The following is a 16,943-nucleotide window of genomic DNA, read 5'->3' on the forward strand; positions in this document are numbered from 1 at the left end:
GTCTGTATCTTTAACTCGTTCTGACAAACCTTTGATTCTTAGGTTATTTCTTCGTGACCTGTTTGAAGCGTCCTCTATTTCTGCCTCTAATTCGGCTACTTTGGATATTAGGGTGTTAGTGGCAGATGCGGTTTCGTTGTGGGCCGCCACCACGTGGTCCATCCTCCATTCCAGAGCCTCTGTGCGTTGCCCCACTGCTTGGATTTCGGCCTTCACCTCCCTTGCCGATCGTTCAATCTCGCCGGCCAATCTCACCTCTACAAGTGAGTGCATTATGTCCGAGGTGGTAGCCTGTTGTGGCAGGACATTCCGTTACCTGGTGCCCGATGAGCCCGGGGAATCCGCGCTCGCGTGGCCGCCGCCATCTTTGAGCGCTTGCGGCCTGGGCGTTGTGGTCGGCTACGGATGGGGTGCTGTCCCTTTGTTTTTTGCCGGGTTTCTTTTGGTGTGCCATCTCCGGACCCTTCCATCCTGCACTGCGAGTAAGTTTGGGTGTTTGTGAGCGGGTATGCTGCGTCTGGCGTGGCGTTTCGGACCGTTCAGGGTGCAGAGCTCTCTGCCTAAGCGGCCATTACTCTCGGCGGTCAAGCCACGCCCCCCTTACACATTTCTTATAGCGATCTCTAATTTCTTGAAAAAACTGGATCTTGATCGGACCAGACCACCATGTGGATGTTTTTACATTGTAAGATTGAGTGCTGTTCTGTCAGGATCAGGTCTATTCGGGAATATGAATGGTGGCGACATGAAAAGGTGTAATCTCTATCATCCTTTCTAAGTGTCCTCCATGTATCAAAGAGTTTATATTTCCCCAGCAGGCTCTGAAATGCAGGAGCCAATCCGTGAACTGCAGGGTTATGAAGCCTATTTGTTGGGCCGTGTCTATCCAAAGCGAGGTCAACCACACAATTGAAATCCCATAATTACTATGAATGTCCCATAAATCAGATTCTGGATCTGGTTCAGGACCCTGTTTACAAAATGGATTTGTTGCATATTAGGGGCATAGATTCAGGATGGAAAACATCTTGCTGTTAAAGCACCGCAGCGCTGACCGGGCCCTGGTAATTCATTGCCATCGGGCGGCTTAACAGCATGGGCCGCCCGATGGGCCTCTTAACGTGCAGCCCCGGCGGTTACACCGCGTGGGCCAGGCCGCAACACATGGCTGGCAGGCACCCGGTCACAGGGATCCATGGGGTGGCCGGGCCCCCTGGAGTGACGGGACTGTAGGCGGTAGTTCATGGCCATACCTCCCAACATCACCAGTCCCAGAGAGGGGATGAAGGTGGGAGGGTAGTAAAGGGAGGAGTACCGGAGCTCCCATAATCCAACTGAGTACCCTCACCAGGTCAGCTTCCTCTTTGGTACTGGAGACTCTGGAGCACTTCAGACCCAGTCACTGAAGCTTGACTGGAGTCTCTGAGGACCTCTTCCATCAGGCAGGTATCATCCCCTCTGCCTCTTCTGTTCCCCTCTCTGGCAGGTATCAACACTTCTGCCTCAAGTGTCTACAACTTCTGCCTTTACAAAGGCAATTGTGACTCTGAGACCTAGCTCTTTCCTTACTTGTCCCAGTAATCAGGGAGAGTCATTACAAGTCTGAGAAAAATCCCCTTTTAAAACAAGGGTACCTCAACCTTGCAAGAGTGGCAAACCAAATAAGGGGGAAAAGCAGTCCTTATTTCCCCCGTGTACTTGCCTCCGCAAAACATAACGCTCTTCCAGGCCCGGGACCATAGTCGGTGGGGAGAGGAGGCTGATCTGTTTTGGGGGTGGATTTTGGGGAGAGGCTCCATATGTGTTGTTAATATAGTGACCAATGGCTTGAATTGTTGTTTAACATTTGGACAGCCACTGTTGGTTGGCCTAGCTGTACAAATTCAGATTCACCACCTTTAGATATTCTTTGTATTCACACAAATGGGTTACCAATCAGTGCATTCAATTGAAAACATGTAGGCAATGTTTGTTCAACAGACATAGCTCTTAATGGTTAATAGATCAGCAGAATATGTAACATTTCAAGTAGTCACTTTTTTTCTAGGGTTTGTAGCCAGCAACATGTCTATTCACAGCATATTGGGTATCTTCATGACCTATTAACATTTGTGACTATGTTATAGCTATGGACATCAATCTTTGCTACACTTCTATATATGAAAACATTTAAATCTTTTGAGAAAAAGAGTAAGAACAAAAGGGTAGAAAATAAGAGACCTAAGACTTTGAAGGGATACTATAGGATTACAAACCTGCATTCCTAGCACTATACCTCCCTCTGGCCCCTTCTTCCTCGTGCCCCCCTGGCAGTGTAAAGGTTAATAAACTTTGGGTTACCATACATCTGGATTCTCCCGGACATGTCCTCTTTTTGAGGGCAATGTTTATTTCTGGGGGGATTTCTGGCTTTTTGCACTGGCATCTCTTAGCAACCTGAGCGCCGACACAGAGTTCCCGATGTCACCAACATGTCATGCAGCCATCATGATGATGCACAGGATGCGCAGAGGGAAGATGGAGGGCGAAGCTGGAAAGAGGCTAGCTAGAGCAGGGCCAGACTCAGGCATACGCACTATCTGCAACATAAATAATTTGGTTAAATGGAACAAACAATAGAGACCCTTAGACCCTTAAGTGAAGTCACATAAATGCTGTATGATGTTATGCTAAAGGCACACTCACACTTTTTTGAGCTACTAAGAGCTCTGCTATATTTAGCATGGACAGAATAATCTCCATCTAAGGATATATGATCTTAGCAGCAGCGATGGTATGTTCCCCAGGAATAATTAGGTGTCTTACAGTGGTGCAAGCATTATTTAGTTGCCATCTGCTGGAAAGAGAAATAATTTGATGCCTGACAATGGCACTGGTACAAGCAAATTCAAAGTTTTTCAGGGTTTAACAGTCTAAAAAAAAACGGGTAAAACTGGCAGTAAATGCAAATAATATTTTTGTTTCTGACTTTGACAGTGTGATACAAGCACTATCGGCAGTTAAAATTAATTTTTGTTTTGGTGTCTGGCAGTGGTACAACTGTCAGTAAATTCAAATATATATATATATATTTTTTTTTCTGATAGTGTGGTAGTGCATAGTGCAGTAAAAAAATCCTTTTTCGGTGCTCTGTGTTCTTCATGGATGTTGCACATCATCCCAGTGAAGAAACTATCCCGTATAGGCAGTCCAAACCCAGGGGATGGCACCTCGGAATTAATTTCACTACCGTGACTACATTCCAGCCTGTGAGAATGTGTTCCTGGGGGTCTCCTATGTTTTATTTTCCAGAATATGGAAACATTAATAAACCCTTACTATACTTACCCGATTCCAGCACAGATCTTCCTTGGTGCTGGGTCAATGCTCTACCTCCTCCTATGTTACCCGATGGAGGGATCTAATGTGCATGCGTAGCAAATGCCGTGAGCGCATTAAAGGGATACTGTAGTGCCAGGAATACAAAGCTGTATTCCTGGCACTACCGATCCCTCTGCCTCCCCCCTCCCTTGCGCCCCTCCCGGGTAAATAAAGAGTTAAAAACTCTTTATTTACTTACCTTATCCCAACGCCAATGTCGCTTAGGTGCTGCGTCAAAGCTCCGCCCCCTCCGATGTCCCACAAGGAGCGGGGTCCAATGCGCATGTGTGGCGAATGGAGCGTGCACATTAGACCTCACCATAGGAAAGCATTGAATCAATGCTATCCTATGGGGAAAAATCTGACGCTGGAGGTCCTCATGCAGAGCGTGAGGATGTCCAGCATCAGATAACGGACCAAACGTCCATTACGATTCTGAAAGCGCCCCCCAGGGGCAGACTTAGTGCTGCAATGTAAACATTGCAGTTCTCTGAAACTGCAATGTTTAACATTGCAGCACTAGGTACAAAAGGGACACAGCACCCAGACCACCTCAATGAGCTGAAGTGGTCTAGGTGACTACAGTGTCCCTTTAAGCCCTCCCCATAAGAAAGCATTGCTGCAATAAGCTTTCTAAATGCTTTAATATATCTGAATAAATGTTTAAAATAATTGAATATTATGAAAAATCTTTTAATTTTATAATATATCGACATTTTGATATATTCATATATTTTTTCTATATATGTTATATTTTTTATTATTTAATATGTTGAAAAAATCCGGACATTGGCACTGGAATCAGGTAAGTGACTGAAGAGGAGGGAGGGGGGCAAAACAAAACAGTTTTTTTTTCCTGGCACTAGAGAATCCCTTTAACCCCTTAAGGACCAAACTTCAAGAATAAAAGGGAATCATGACATGTCACACATGTCATGTGTCCTTAAGGGGTTAAACTTTAAGCACATGGTGTAATATTGGTTAATAATTATCTATTGGGGATATTTAAACTAATACAATCCTTAAGCTTTGCAGTCTTGGCTGGAAAAGCACTATATATTTTCCACACATTTGGCTTTATACGTTTTTTTATACGTTTTTTTTGTAGATTGTGGAGCTGATTATTGATGCTGGTAGCATTACATTGGGAATATTCACAGAGATAAAGTGCCTGCATAGGTGAGTGCATCCAACTTTCTGATAACATAACGGTCAATTTTGCATTATTCATTATTGCTTCCAAAACAATGCTTATTGTTTGTTTGTTTGTTAACTGTATTTTGAAGGATTGCATATGTTCTAAGCCATTTAGCATTTTACATTACTTCATTCATAATGCAGAAGACAAGTTGCATTATGACCTCTAGCCTAGCTTCTATAATGGTCAGATATATGTATATTGTACTCATTTATATGTATACAGAGTAGTCTATAAGTATTTATGTATAAATATAAGAGAGAGATAGATGGATAGACTGAGATAGAGAGATAAAGAGAGAGTGATAGAGAGAGAGATAGATTAGATAGATAGACAAAAAAGATAATACAAATACACAAAATAAGTCCTGCGCTCAGTCTCCCACTACTCCTAATGAACATAGTACACATCGGCCCCAATATGTACAATAAAAACCAAAGAAAAGAGTTACTTGCGCACTATTCCAAACCCCTATGCATATTTAGATGGATATTATTATTACTCCAATGGCCATTATTATTATTATTGTTGTTATTATTTATAAAGCGCCAACAAGTTCCGTAGCGCTCTACAATGGGTGGACTAACAGGCACGTATTTGTAATGACAAGTTGGACGCACAGGAACAGAGGGATAGAGGGCCCTGCTCAATGAGCTTACATGCTAGAGAGAGTGGGGTATAGCCATTAGATTGTAAGCTCACCTGCCATGTCAAGGCAAACCTCTTAGGTGAGCCCCACACTAACAATCCAACTTGCTTCTTTAAAGCACACTCTCACTGCCTGGAGACTTTGCAGGTTTTGCAAAGATCTCCGACGGTGACTGCCGCTAGTGGTCCAGTGACCGGGAGTGTAGGGGGGGTGGGGGTAGATAACAATAATGAAATTTATCAAAATCTGTCCCTCACAGGCTCAGCCATCTTCCTCCAGCTGGTGAAATGACATGTTAAACGCAGGGGTGTACTGTAGGGATGGCGAAACCAGTGCCTGCCAGGAGTGCAAGCCGAGGGGGAGGCGCAAAAATCACAGGTTACTTTTGCGCCCCCGCTCAGCCTGCGCCCTTGGCATCCCAGGGAAGCGTGCAGCTCCATAAGGGAACCACACGCACAGTACACACTAGGAGGGGGAGCTCCTCCCCCTCCCTTCCATTCTGCGTAGGAGCGCCGGGTGTCATGTGATTACCCGACGCTCAGTTTGCAAGCGTGCCGACCAGCATGAGGCCACCCCCTTTCCTGCTCTAACAGGTAAAATGGCAGGGAGGGCGGCCATCAGTGAGAGCAGAGCCGGCGCTCCCTACACCTAGCCGCCGTTCTGTGATGCTCGGGAAGGAAAGAGGGGGACACATGGATAGGGGGTGAGTGCAATGGAGGGCAGGGGGGCATTGGGGGAAAGACACATGGGAAGGGGGCATGGGGGAGAGAGAGAGATATGGGAGGGGGCATGGGGGAGAGAGAGAGATATGGGAGGGGGCATGGGGGAGAGGGAGAGAGACATGGGAGGGGGCATAAGTGAGCGACAGACATGGGGGAGAGAGACATGGGAGGAGGGCATGGGGAGAGTGACAAGAATGAGTGGGGAACATGAGGGGGAGAGAGACATGGATCGGTGGGGGATATGAGGGGGAGAGAGACATGGATGGGTGTGGGACATGAGGGGCAGAGCGAAATGGATGTGTGGGGGACATGATGGGGAGAGAGAAATGGATGGGTGGGGGACATGAGAGGGAGAGAGACATGGATGGGTGAGGGACTTGAGTGCGAGAGAGACATGGATGGGAGGGGGACATGGGGGGAGAGTAGAAACAGCAAACCTTGCACACTAGTTCCGCATGAATGCTCCGGCCTTCCACTAGGGAGGCGCCCCGTGCAAGGGATGGACACCGCTGAATCCACCAATGCAGTCTCAAAAGTAGAAAGAAACAGGCAGCACTCCAAGATAATGAAGGAAAGTTTTTTTTGTGGGTTCACCACGTTTCAGCTCAACAGAGCTTTAATCATGCATGGGGGGAGAGTGACATGGATGGTAGGGGGACGAGAGGGGGACATGGATAGGAGGCAAGAGACATGGGAGCATAGGCGTGCGCAGCCTATTGCATAAGATTGTGCACACTAAAGCACAAACACATACGCCGCGTATATATATATATATATATATATATATATATATACACATACACACACACACAGACACGCACACTGCTGTGTGTGTGAGGGTGCTGTGTGTGTGGGCGTTGTGTGTGTGGGTGCTGTGTGTGTGTGTGAGGGTGCTGTGTATGTGTGAGGGCGCTGTGTGAGTGTAATGGTGCTGTGTGTGTGAGGGTGCGGTGTGAGTGTGTTAGGGTGCTGTATTTCTGTGAGAGGGTGCTGTGTGTGTGTGAGGGTGCTGTTAGTGTGTGTGTGTAAGGGTGCTGTGTGTGAGAGTGCAGCAACACCTTACCCTGCCTGGAGATTGTAGAGGTACTAGGGAGCGAGTGGAGCAGATAGTGCGGCTACACCTAAGGTGTGACACATGACCTACGTGGCTGAGACTGCAGTTTTCAGAGGGACTGAGGGAGCGAGCGGACACTCTAGACAGTGGCATTACTACTGAGACAGTAAGTAACTTGAAGTGAAGCTTTTAGGTAGATGATATGTATGTCCCCAGATTACATATTGTATGAGAATTAAACATAATTTTAGTTTGTTTTGTCTAGGATTCACCAACTTTCATACAGGTCACAGGCAGTACAGATAACCAGTTACATTATTCATCTTCGTATACATCTATTCATCAGGTTATTACTAAGATGTACACAGCCAGCCCCAAACCATCACAAACACAAGTAGTCCCCATCAAACAGTGACAGCACAAAATGATCACACACATGCTCATCACACAGAGCCAGCCCAGTGCTAACTCTGTTTCCATCACATGTACACAGCCCAATATCATCACACACAAACTATTCCTATCACACACAGACAACCCAATACATCACGTGCAGTCCCCATTACACTCAGACAGCCAAATATATCAAACACAAACTGTAACCATTACTCAGTCAGCCCAATAACCCGTCGTAAGCTTACTGTATAATTAAACGTTTTACTCTGAAAGGACCAATATTATATATTAGAAAAAGCAATATATATTCAATATATGTATATATATATATATATATATATAAATATATATATATATATTACTCAGCCATCTGGGGTGGCAAGATTTTGCCTTACATATATTACATACGGCAATATATGGCACAATGACTTATGGGGCTGGCATAGATTTTTTTTCCAGGGCTGCTTTGTATCCCCAATCCGGCCCTGATCAAAATGTATGGTAGGTAGGTATATATTCATTGTTTAGCTCATTTATGTTAAGGCTTAGTAATATATGTTTTATTCTGAAATATGTGAAAAGCTCCTTTGAAGGGAGTGAGAATTCTACCTGCAGATCTGGGAACGGCTTTATTTGTTTTGTGTCTAATAGTTGCCTTATCTCCGCCACCCCTGCTCTATTCCGGTTACTTTTGTTTATGTTGTTAGTGTACAGGTCCAGGGATTTCAACTGAGTCATTTGTAATGGATGATATGGGTGCCATATTTTGATTACCCATTGATCCCACATGGTATTCATGAATTTTTCCTTGAGGTACCCACATCAGTTGTTGGATAGAAAATTGAGCAATGTTATCATTTTCTATTTTCATTCTAATTAAAAAAATAAGCTTGTATTTTAAATTGTTTCTTTCATGTTTTAGTATTATATTCTTTAGTGACTGACGGGTCTATAGTGAAATTTAAATCAATGTTAAATATCTTTTGTGCATCTTATTCTTAGATTAAAGCATGAACTCATCCAGCCAGTACACATCCATTAACCGTGCATTGATCGTTGGTGGAACACATGGAGATGAGATGTCTGGAGTTGTGCTGGCCAAGCACTGGCTCAAGGATCCTTCTGAGCTTCACAGGAAAACGTTCACCACTAAGGCTGTAATAGGCAACCCTCTTGCAGTGGAACGTTGTACGCGTTACATTGACATGGACCTCAATCGCTCGTTCGCCCAAGAAAACCTAAGGTTTGACTTACAATTATTGTTCTCCTAGTACAAGATGTATAAAAGTTATGATGAGAGTGACTGGTGCCTGGAATTCCTGATGAGTCATTTTAGGGTGAAACATGGACTTAAAGAGTATAAGTAAAGAGCTTTGCTGACAGCTTGTTGGTCTCTAAGCTGACTTAGAGATTTTGGATATAGTTTTGGTCTAACTTAGAGATCAAGTCACAGCCCATTCAATCACCTTTTCAGTTTTAGAGAGTTCTACTTATTGATGGCGTGCAGTCTCTTGTGAGGGAATTTAGTACATGTACACCCAAAGAAAATATATAATTTGTTTTACATGTTTTCTTTAGGGCAGGGGTTCCCAATTAATTTTTGCTGTGGAACCCTTTGACATAATGTACTAATAACGTGGAACCCCAAAAAACATTTTGGCGCAGATAGTAAACAGATAGTAGTACTTAGGAGCAGGTGTGCTTTTGTGTGTACAGTTGGTTTTTTTTATATATTGTTAGCATTTTGATACAGGGGTGTGTTTGTATGTAATGTTTGCATTTGCGTGCAGGGGTGTTTTTGTATGTTCTGTTTGCATTTGTGCGCAGGGGTGTGTTTGGATGTAGTATTGACTTTTAAAAGCGGATGTACATTTGTGTGTAGTATTGGTGTTTGAGTGAAGGGTGTGTTTTAGTGTTTGTATATAAATTTGAAATCCGGGGTGTTTTTGTATGTAATGTTTGTGTTTGCAGGGGTGTATTTGCATGTTGTGTTGGTGTTTGATTACTGGGATGTATACACACATACTGCCGCGTACCATATACTGCCACCAGTTTTGTTTTTGTTTTTGTTAAATGGTGTAATGTCATGTGAGGTTGTATTTACCTGATTTTAAGACCAGCTAAGAAACAAATTATTGTTATTATGTTCCGATATGTAGTGTTGCTGTGGTGGGGGCCTGTATGCTACATAGAGCAGTGTGTTTGTCTGTATATGCATCTGTGGGTCAACAAAGGGGGGGGGGAGGGCAGCAGCTCTACAGACTGAAATGTATTGCTTGTCTATGCCTCTACCCCTCCTCCTTCCTTTTCCTGTCCTAGCAGGGCGTGTCCGAGGGACAATGCCAGCCCAATTTAAACCAGCTGCTTTGTCCCCCATCAGCTTCTTGGGATTGAAACCCTTGTTGTTTTGTGTTGGAGACCCCATGTAGGGGTCTGTGCCTGTAAAACCATGTGTGACAAAATAAACGGCAGTCATTCCTGTTGTACCCTTCATCAAGTCTTGGCTTATGTTTGTGTAACTGAGTGCTTTGATCACTGTTTCACTTGGGATTTGGGAGACTTACAACAGATGTACTCAGTCAGAGTATAGGGGATCCGTTACATTGGTGGTAGTGGTGGTATCCCAAATGGATATGTCAAACCAGGAAGTGCAGTAAAGAGTCCAGCAGCATCCCTGTCTGAAGAGGAACTCGGGAGATGGAGCGAGCTTGCCCCCGGGCAGCACTCACATACGAGGAGGAGTTTCTTCATGGGATGCGATTGCGACTGTCCTTTTTTGGCCCTGATGTTTCAGTGGAGATTGTCAGGACACTTGAGACCCAAGTGACAAATGTTTTACAAGCCAGTAGAGGATGCAAGCTTCAGTTGGCCAAGGTAAGGTCAGAGACTGTGGGTGGAGGACTCCAGCGAACGGAATGTTGCAGGGGCCCATCAGCAGAGATAGTTGTAGTTGGTTTCACTCCCCAGCGGAAGTGTTCCAGGCAGCGAAAGGAGACAACCGGTCTCTCTCCCCAGCGTCAGACAGAGTTACAGGGAGAGGACATTTTTGGTCCCTCTCCCCAGCGGCAGCAAGCATCACTGGGAGTGGAGATGGTCGGTCCCACTGCCCAGCACCAGGCAAAGTTACAGGGAGTAAAGATGGGCAGTCTCTGTCCCCAGCGGCAGCAGGAGTTAACGGGAGAGGAGATTTTGGGTCCCTCTCCTCAGCGGCAGACGGAATCGCTGGGAGTGGAGATGGTCGGTCGCACTACCCAGCACCAGGCAGCGGTACAGGGAATAGAGATGGTCTGTCTCGTTCCCCAGCGGCAGTGTGAGGTCCAGGCAGTGGTACAGGGTGTAGAAATAGTCTATCTCGTTCCACAGCGGCAGTGTGAGTTATTTGGAGTGGAGACAACCGGTCTCACTCCCCAGCAGCAGAGTGCAGACCATTGGGAGAAGTGTTCAGTCCTTCCTCCCAGCAACAGTGTGAGGTCCAGGGAATGGATGCAACCGGCCTCGTTCCCCAGCGGGAGTATGAGGGCTGGGGGGGGGGGACAACTGGTCTTGCCCCGCAGCAGCTGAGTGAGATCCAGGGGAGAGCACAGCTGGCTCTCCTTCCCAGAGGCCAGCCACGGTCCCAGCGATTCACGGGAAGCAGAGCCGCAACGGGCTTAGCAGACAACTCCTATCATCCTCAGGCAGCCAGAAAAACATTAGAGACACAGTTGATGGAATGGCCAGGAGGGCACGCTTGTTTGGGTGGGGGGGTGGAAGGGTTTACAGGCTCAGAGGCCCCTGTGTACCGGAGCCTGGACGGAAGGGCCTCCCTGACTCGAGGCGCCTTATGTCTAAGTCATCCTGTATGTAGGATGGTACAGGGTGCAAAGCCGGCCAGACCACAGGACTGTAGGGGCTGGCCGGGGACAAGTGCTGTTGCGGGCATGGCATTCAGTATGTGTCCACTCTAGACAGCAGCGAGCTGACCCGTGTTGATCATGCTGTGGCTTTCAGAGGTGGACAAGGGGGAGATATGTGATGAACTTCCATCACTGTGTGCCATACCCACATGTACCCACTCACTTGTCTAGTCACAATGGACCCCAAGGACTTGGACTGTGGACTCAGTGGGGGGGGGGGGTCTAACCGACCTGTTGCAGGTCTGTCGTGGGTCTGGCCACAGGTATGTCTATTTCTATGGGGGAGATAAGTGATGGATGGCCTGATTTGTTTGGCGCGGGCCACAAGCTTACGGCGCCATTTTTGTGAGTTTTACATGTGTCTAGATGTCAACCCTTGTTGTTTGGTGTTGGAGACCCCATGTAGGGGTCTGTGCCTGTAAAACAATGTGTGACAAAATAAACAGCAGTCATTCCTGTTGTACCCTTCATCAAGTGAAATAGTGATCACAATATGGTAATTTTTTAAATAAACTCAAAAAAGCAAAAGCATGTGGGGTATACTAAAACGTATAATTTTTAAAAAGCCAATTTCAATAAGATTAGGGCAGCTCTACAACATATCGACTGGCATAAACTCCTTAGTGATAAAAACACTGAGGATAAATGGAAACTATTCAAACAAATATTAAAAAGGTAAATTTCTCAGTATATACTGCTGGGTAATAAATATAAAAGAAACAAATTAAAACCAATGTGGCTTAGTAGGGAAGTAAAACAAGAGATTAAAAATAGGAAAAGGGCATTTAAAGCATTTAAATCGGACAAAGCAGAGGCATCCTATATAAGATATAAGGAAGCCAATAATGCTTGCAAAAAGGCAATTAATGTGGCTAAACTAGAAAATGAGAAATTGATAGCGAAAGAAAGCAAAACCAACCCCAAATTTTTTTTCAAGTACATCAATTCTAAAAAAAACAAAAAATGAAAGTGTAGGTATACTGGAAACAGAGATGGGTTTGTTAGCTAATGAAGACCAGGAAAAAGCAGACATTTTAAATAACTATTTTTCTTCAGTATATATTAATGAGGAACCTATGGCAAGAGATACGCAAATGATTGCTGCAGCAAAAAAACTTGCAGATAACTTGTGATTGATAACTCGAGACAAGGTGCTACAGTTATTAAAGAAAATTTATGTAAATAAAGCGCTGGGGCCTGATGGTATTCACCCACGAGTACTTAAGGAGCTAAGTGGGGAAATAAGTGAACCTCTGTATTTAATTTTCCAAGATTCTTTTGTTTCAGATATTTAAAAAGGGTTCAAAATCCTTGCCTGGAAATTATAGACCTGTGAGCTTAACTTCTGTGACTGGGAAAATATTTGAAGGGCTATTAAGGGATAATATTCAGGAATTAATTGGGAAGAACAAAAACACAACATACAGGGATATAATTTCTAATTAGTGGGGTAATAGCTGCTTGATCCAAGGAGACATCTGACTGCTATTTTGGGGTCAAGAAGGATTTTTTTCCTAGTTTGTTGCAAAATTGGAAGCGCTTCAGACTGGGTTTTTTGCCTTCTTTTGGATCAACAGCAAAAACATATGTGAGGAAGGCTGAACTTGATGGACGCAAGTCTCTTTTCCACTATGTAACAATGATAATGTGAATAGGTTCCTGAGAAAAAAAAAACATTTTATTTTTTTACTAAACCATTTGTACACCGTTTGATATTAAACTGTGGGAATGGTGCCAGGACATTCTACGTAATCACCTTAGCTTTTTTTTTTTTTTTTTTTTTTAAATGATTCCTTGTTTTCTTTTAAATCTGTTTTTAAAGATTTAGAAGTTGACATCACAATCCACTTCAGTCCATGCTCAACCAAGGCACAGAATTCAAATGAGGAGAAGGAACATGAACTTCTCTCTATGCTGTCTGACAGGGGAACCAAACTGGAGGAGCTCAATTCCAGGATAGAAAAAAAAAAATAGCTGTTTGTATTTCTATGTTTTCATTTATTTTAATATATATTAATATAAAATACATAGATCATGGGAAATACAAGATAAAGTTAACAAACAGCACTTCTTGAAATGACCAATTGTCTTTTTCTTTCAAAGTGCCTCAGAATCTGAGAGTGATCCATATGAGGTTAAACGTGCAAGAGAAATTTATCAGAACCACGTAAAAAAAGAACCTGTTGATTTCATTTGTGATCTTCACAATACAACTTCTAACATGGGTGCTACTATACTGCTCTGCAAAGCAGGCGATCCCTTCTCACTGCACATGGCAAATTACTTACGGGTGAGCATGTGTACACTGTATAGAAATGAAATATTATATGATTATTATGCATTATGTAGTAATAGCTGGTGAGATAGCTCAGTGGGCTAATGTATCATCAGAGAAATTTATCAGAACCACGTAACAAATTAGCTGTTGATTTCATTTGTGATCTTCACAATACAACTTCTAACATGGGTGCTACTATACTGCTCTGCAAAGCAGGCGATCCCTTCTCACTGCACATGGCAAATTACTTACGGGTGAGCATGTGTACACTGTATAGAAATGAAATATTATATGATTATTATGCATTATGTAGTAATAGCTGGTGAGATAGCTCAGTGGTCTAATGTATCATCACCCCTTGGGTCGCAGGTTCGAATCCCAGGGTTGACTCAGCCCTTCATCCTTCCGAGGTAGATAAAATGAGTACTATTAAATTGGGTAATAGTAACAAGCCCTGGATGTTGGGCTAAGGTAGCATCCCCAGGAAGTACTTGAAAACCAGAGTAATCTGAATGTACATTTCCTGGTTAAATACTTTGTTATTATTATTATCTAAAGGTTTCAACCAAACCTTGTGTTCCCTTAGCATTGCTGGCGTTTCGTTAGCTTTTTGTAAGGCTATTTGTCTGTTTCTCTAAATCCACGCTAAATCAGAGAGTGCTCAAAAGCAACATAACCGCTGACCATATAACCACCAAACCTCCCTGTTGCCCACCAATAAGCAGACAGGACACATCTTAGTGGATAAGGGCAATGGCCACACCTTTATTTAACCATATATAACGTTGTAAAACCTGTCACCTGTTGGGTGATTAGCCCGATATATAGTTCCGCTCCACCTCGTTGCCATGAGCCCTAACAGTCAGCACTTGCCATCAGCCTCGTCCAGACTGTAGTCTCCCCAAACAGTTTCAGCGTCTTACTCATCCTGCAACTGCACTGACCAGGAATCACGCAAGCTGTAACAAAACAAAACACAAGAGACAACCACACCACATCCACCAAAACGGGGAGGGTGGGTAAATCAGTCAGAATCCCTCAACTTCTCCTGCTGACTGGTAAGTCCCCACCATCCTCCTCTTCCTTTTGAAAGCTCCATTTTCCTTTCAACTTTGTATCCCCATAATTCCATCCCACAATCCATGGGGAGCGATCATGTTCCCCTTTTCTCCAGTTGTCCGGTAGATCACTTGAATAAAACTAACTGCACCATCTGGTAGGAGCTGGTGCAAATAGCTTTATTTATGGTTTTTATGAATGTGGCTGATTTAACCTGGGTCTAGAACACAGTAAATGAACAAAGATAAGGTCATGGCATGCCATGTTTTCCCATTAATGAATTTATAGGAGTCATGCAGCTGTGTGGAGACTCTGAGCTTGAATTACATAAGCTTTTATTGCAGTATGTAGGAATTTCTGAAATTTAAAGCTGAGCTGGTAAATCCACTAATCTTATCCTTGAAACTTTTTACCCAGTCCTATTAACCTATGATGTACCTATTAATTTATATGTACAGGCTTATATACTAAAGTGAGAATTCAAAGTAATTTGAAAGTTAAGACCAGGGTAACTGAACTGACAGCATAGCTAACTTTTTCACCTTTGTTTCCACTTCAGAAAAACTGTTTGGATTATGCCCTGCCAAGCTATGTTTACCTCATCGACACAAAAGAGGGTGAAAATATTTACCTGCAGAATATTGCAAGGCATTCTCTGGGTATGAAACCTATTTAAACTATATTTCTATTTCACATAAGCATTCATAGCTCTAATTTACTGTATGATTGTTCTTGAGCATATGTTCCTCGATGTTTAAGGTAGTCATGTTGCATTAGCCAGGTGGCCCAATCAACGTCATTATTATGGTTAGCAACCATGTCCAATAATAATATGATATTTAAATGTGGAAAGTAATCGAGGCACTCCCAAAGTCTTCCAAACATAGGCAATTTTATTGGACCCAAGAACCAAAATACAAAGTTTCGACCCCTTGAGGTCTTTGCCAAGCTTGACAAAGACCTCAAGGGGTCGAAACGTTGTATTTTGGTTCTTGGGTCCAATAAAATTTCCTATGTTTGAAAGACTTTGGGAGTGCCTGGATTACTTTTCACATTTAAATTCTACATTTGGTCTTTTTTGGTACTGGGACGAGTCCGGTCAGCACCCAAGGATTCCTGAGAGGGTTTGAGTGCAGTTCCACTACCTATATATCAATAATAATATGATAGACAGAACTGTCACATCTGGGCATAACTGAGGACTTGGACAATAGAAAAAAAAGAGAGAAAATAGGAAGCAAAAGGGATGCACTCATATAGGGGTTAACTCTTGGGAAGCTACAGCCGTGGCGAAAGCGGAGAGAGAGAGAAAGCGAGTGCCCTTAAGTATAAAATATAGCTTTTAATAGTAAATTAAAATAAAACGTTGCTGGCTATATATATATATATATCAAAAAAATAATAAGTGACAATAGTACTAAAATATATACTCTATGTGGTAATAAATTGCCCATAAAAGTGAGTGGTGCTAAAGGGACATCTAATTTCCTATGAATAAATAACAATCTGGTTCATAGAAAGGAGGTCCTGTTCAAAAGTTTTCAGGATCAATCTCCAAGTAATATGCAAAAAAACATGCAGGTTTTGAGGCATTAAAGTTGCTAAAAGGTAAAGTAGAAATATAAGGAAAGTTAGGTCCCTAAAGTAGGTATTGGCTACATATAATGAAAATAAAATCTGTAAACCATGCTTATTGTAAAATATCTGGTAAACAAGTAGCAGGAGAGTGCCTAAAAGGAACACATAGTAACATGTTACAATATTTGGTCATAATAGTCCTGTGTTGTAAGAAAGCATATAAACATCAGTAGCTTTTGCAGACAAAGATGTGTCTGCACAATAAATTAACCACATTCATAGAGCTTATTAGGTCCAAAATTAGCACTAGAAAGGGTATAGTGCAAAAAGACAAATTGATCAGCACTAAAAGAGTAACTCCTGTGGGATTGGGGACTACTGCCTAAAAAAATATAAATATATACAGGGAGTGCAGAATTATTAGGCAAATGAGTATTTTGACCACATCATCCTCTTTATGCATGTTGTCTTACTCCAAGCTGTATAGGCTCGAAAGCCTACTACCAATTAAGCATATTAGGTGATGTGCATCTCTGTAATGAGAAGGGGTGTGGTCTAATGACATCAACACCCTATATCAGGTGTGCATAATTATTAGGCAACTTCCTTTCCTTTGGCAAAATGGGTCAAAAGAAGGACTTGACAGGCTCAGAAAAGTCAAAAATAGTGAGCTATCTTGCAGAGGGATGCAGCACTCTTAAAATTGCAAAGCTTCTGAAGCGTGATCATCGAACAATCAAGTGTTTCATTCAA

At 43.1% G+C, this 16,943-nt stretch overlaps 1 protein-coding gene across 1 annotated transcript in view; it reads left to right on the forward strand.

Moving 5' to 3' along the window:
• The window catches only part of ACY3 (aminoacylase 3), a 61,560-nt gene that overhangs the window by 30,448 nt on the left and 14,169 nt on the right, over positions 1–16,943 (forward strand). Inside the window, exons 2-5 of the mRNA XM_063444573.1 lie at positions 4,469–4,539; positions 8,382–8,622; positions 13,379–13,565; positions 15,172–15,271. Of these exons, the coding sequence (XP_063300643.1) occupies positions 8,390–8,622; positions 13,379–13,565; positions 15,172–15,271 (520 nt within the window). The 5' untranslated portion in view covers positions 4,469–4,539; positions 8,382–8,389. The remainder of the gene's footprint in view (positions 1–4,468; positions 4,540–8,381; positions 8,623–13,378; positions 13,566–15,171; positions 15,272–16,943) is intronic.

The sequence above is a fragment of the Pelobates fuscus genome, chromosome 1 (assembly GCF_036172605.1).
Source record: "Pelobates fuscus isolate aPelFus1 chromosome 1, aPelFus1.pri, whole genome shotgun sequence".
Classification (NCBI taxonomy): Eukaryota; Metazoa; Chordata; class Amphibia; order Anura; family Pelobatidae; genus Pelobates; species Pelobates fuscus.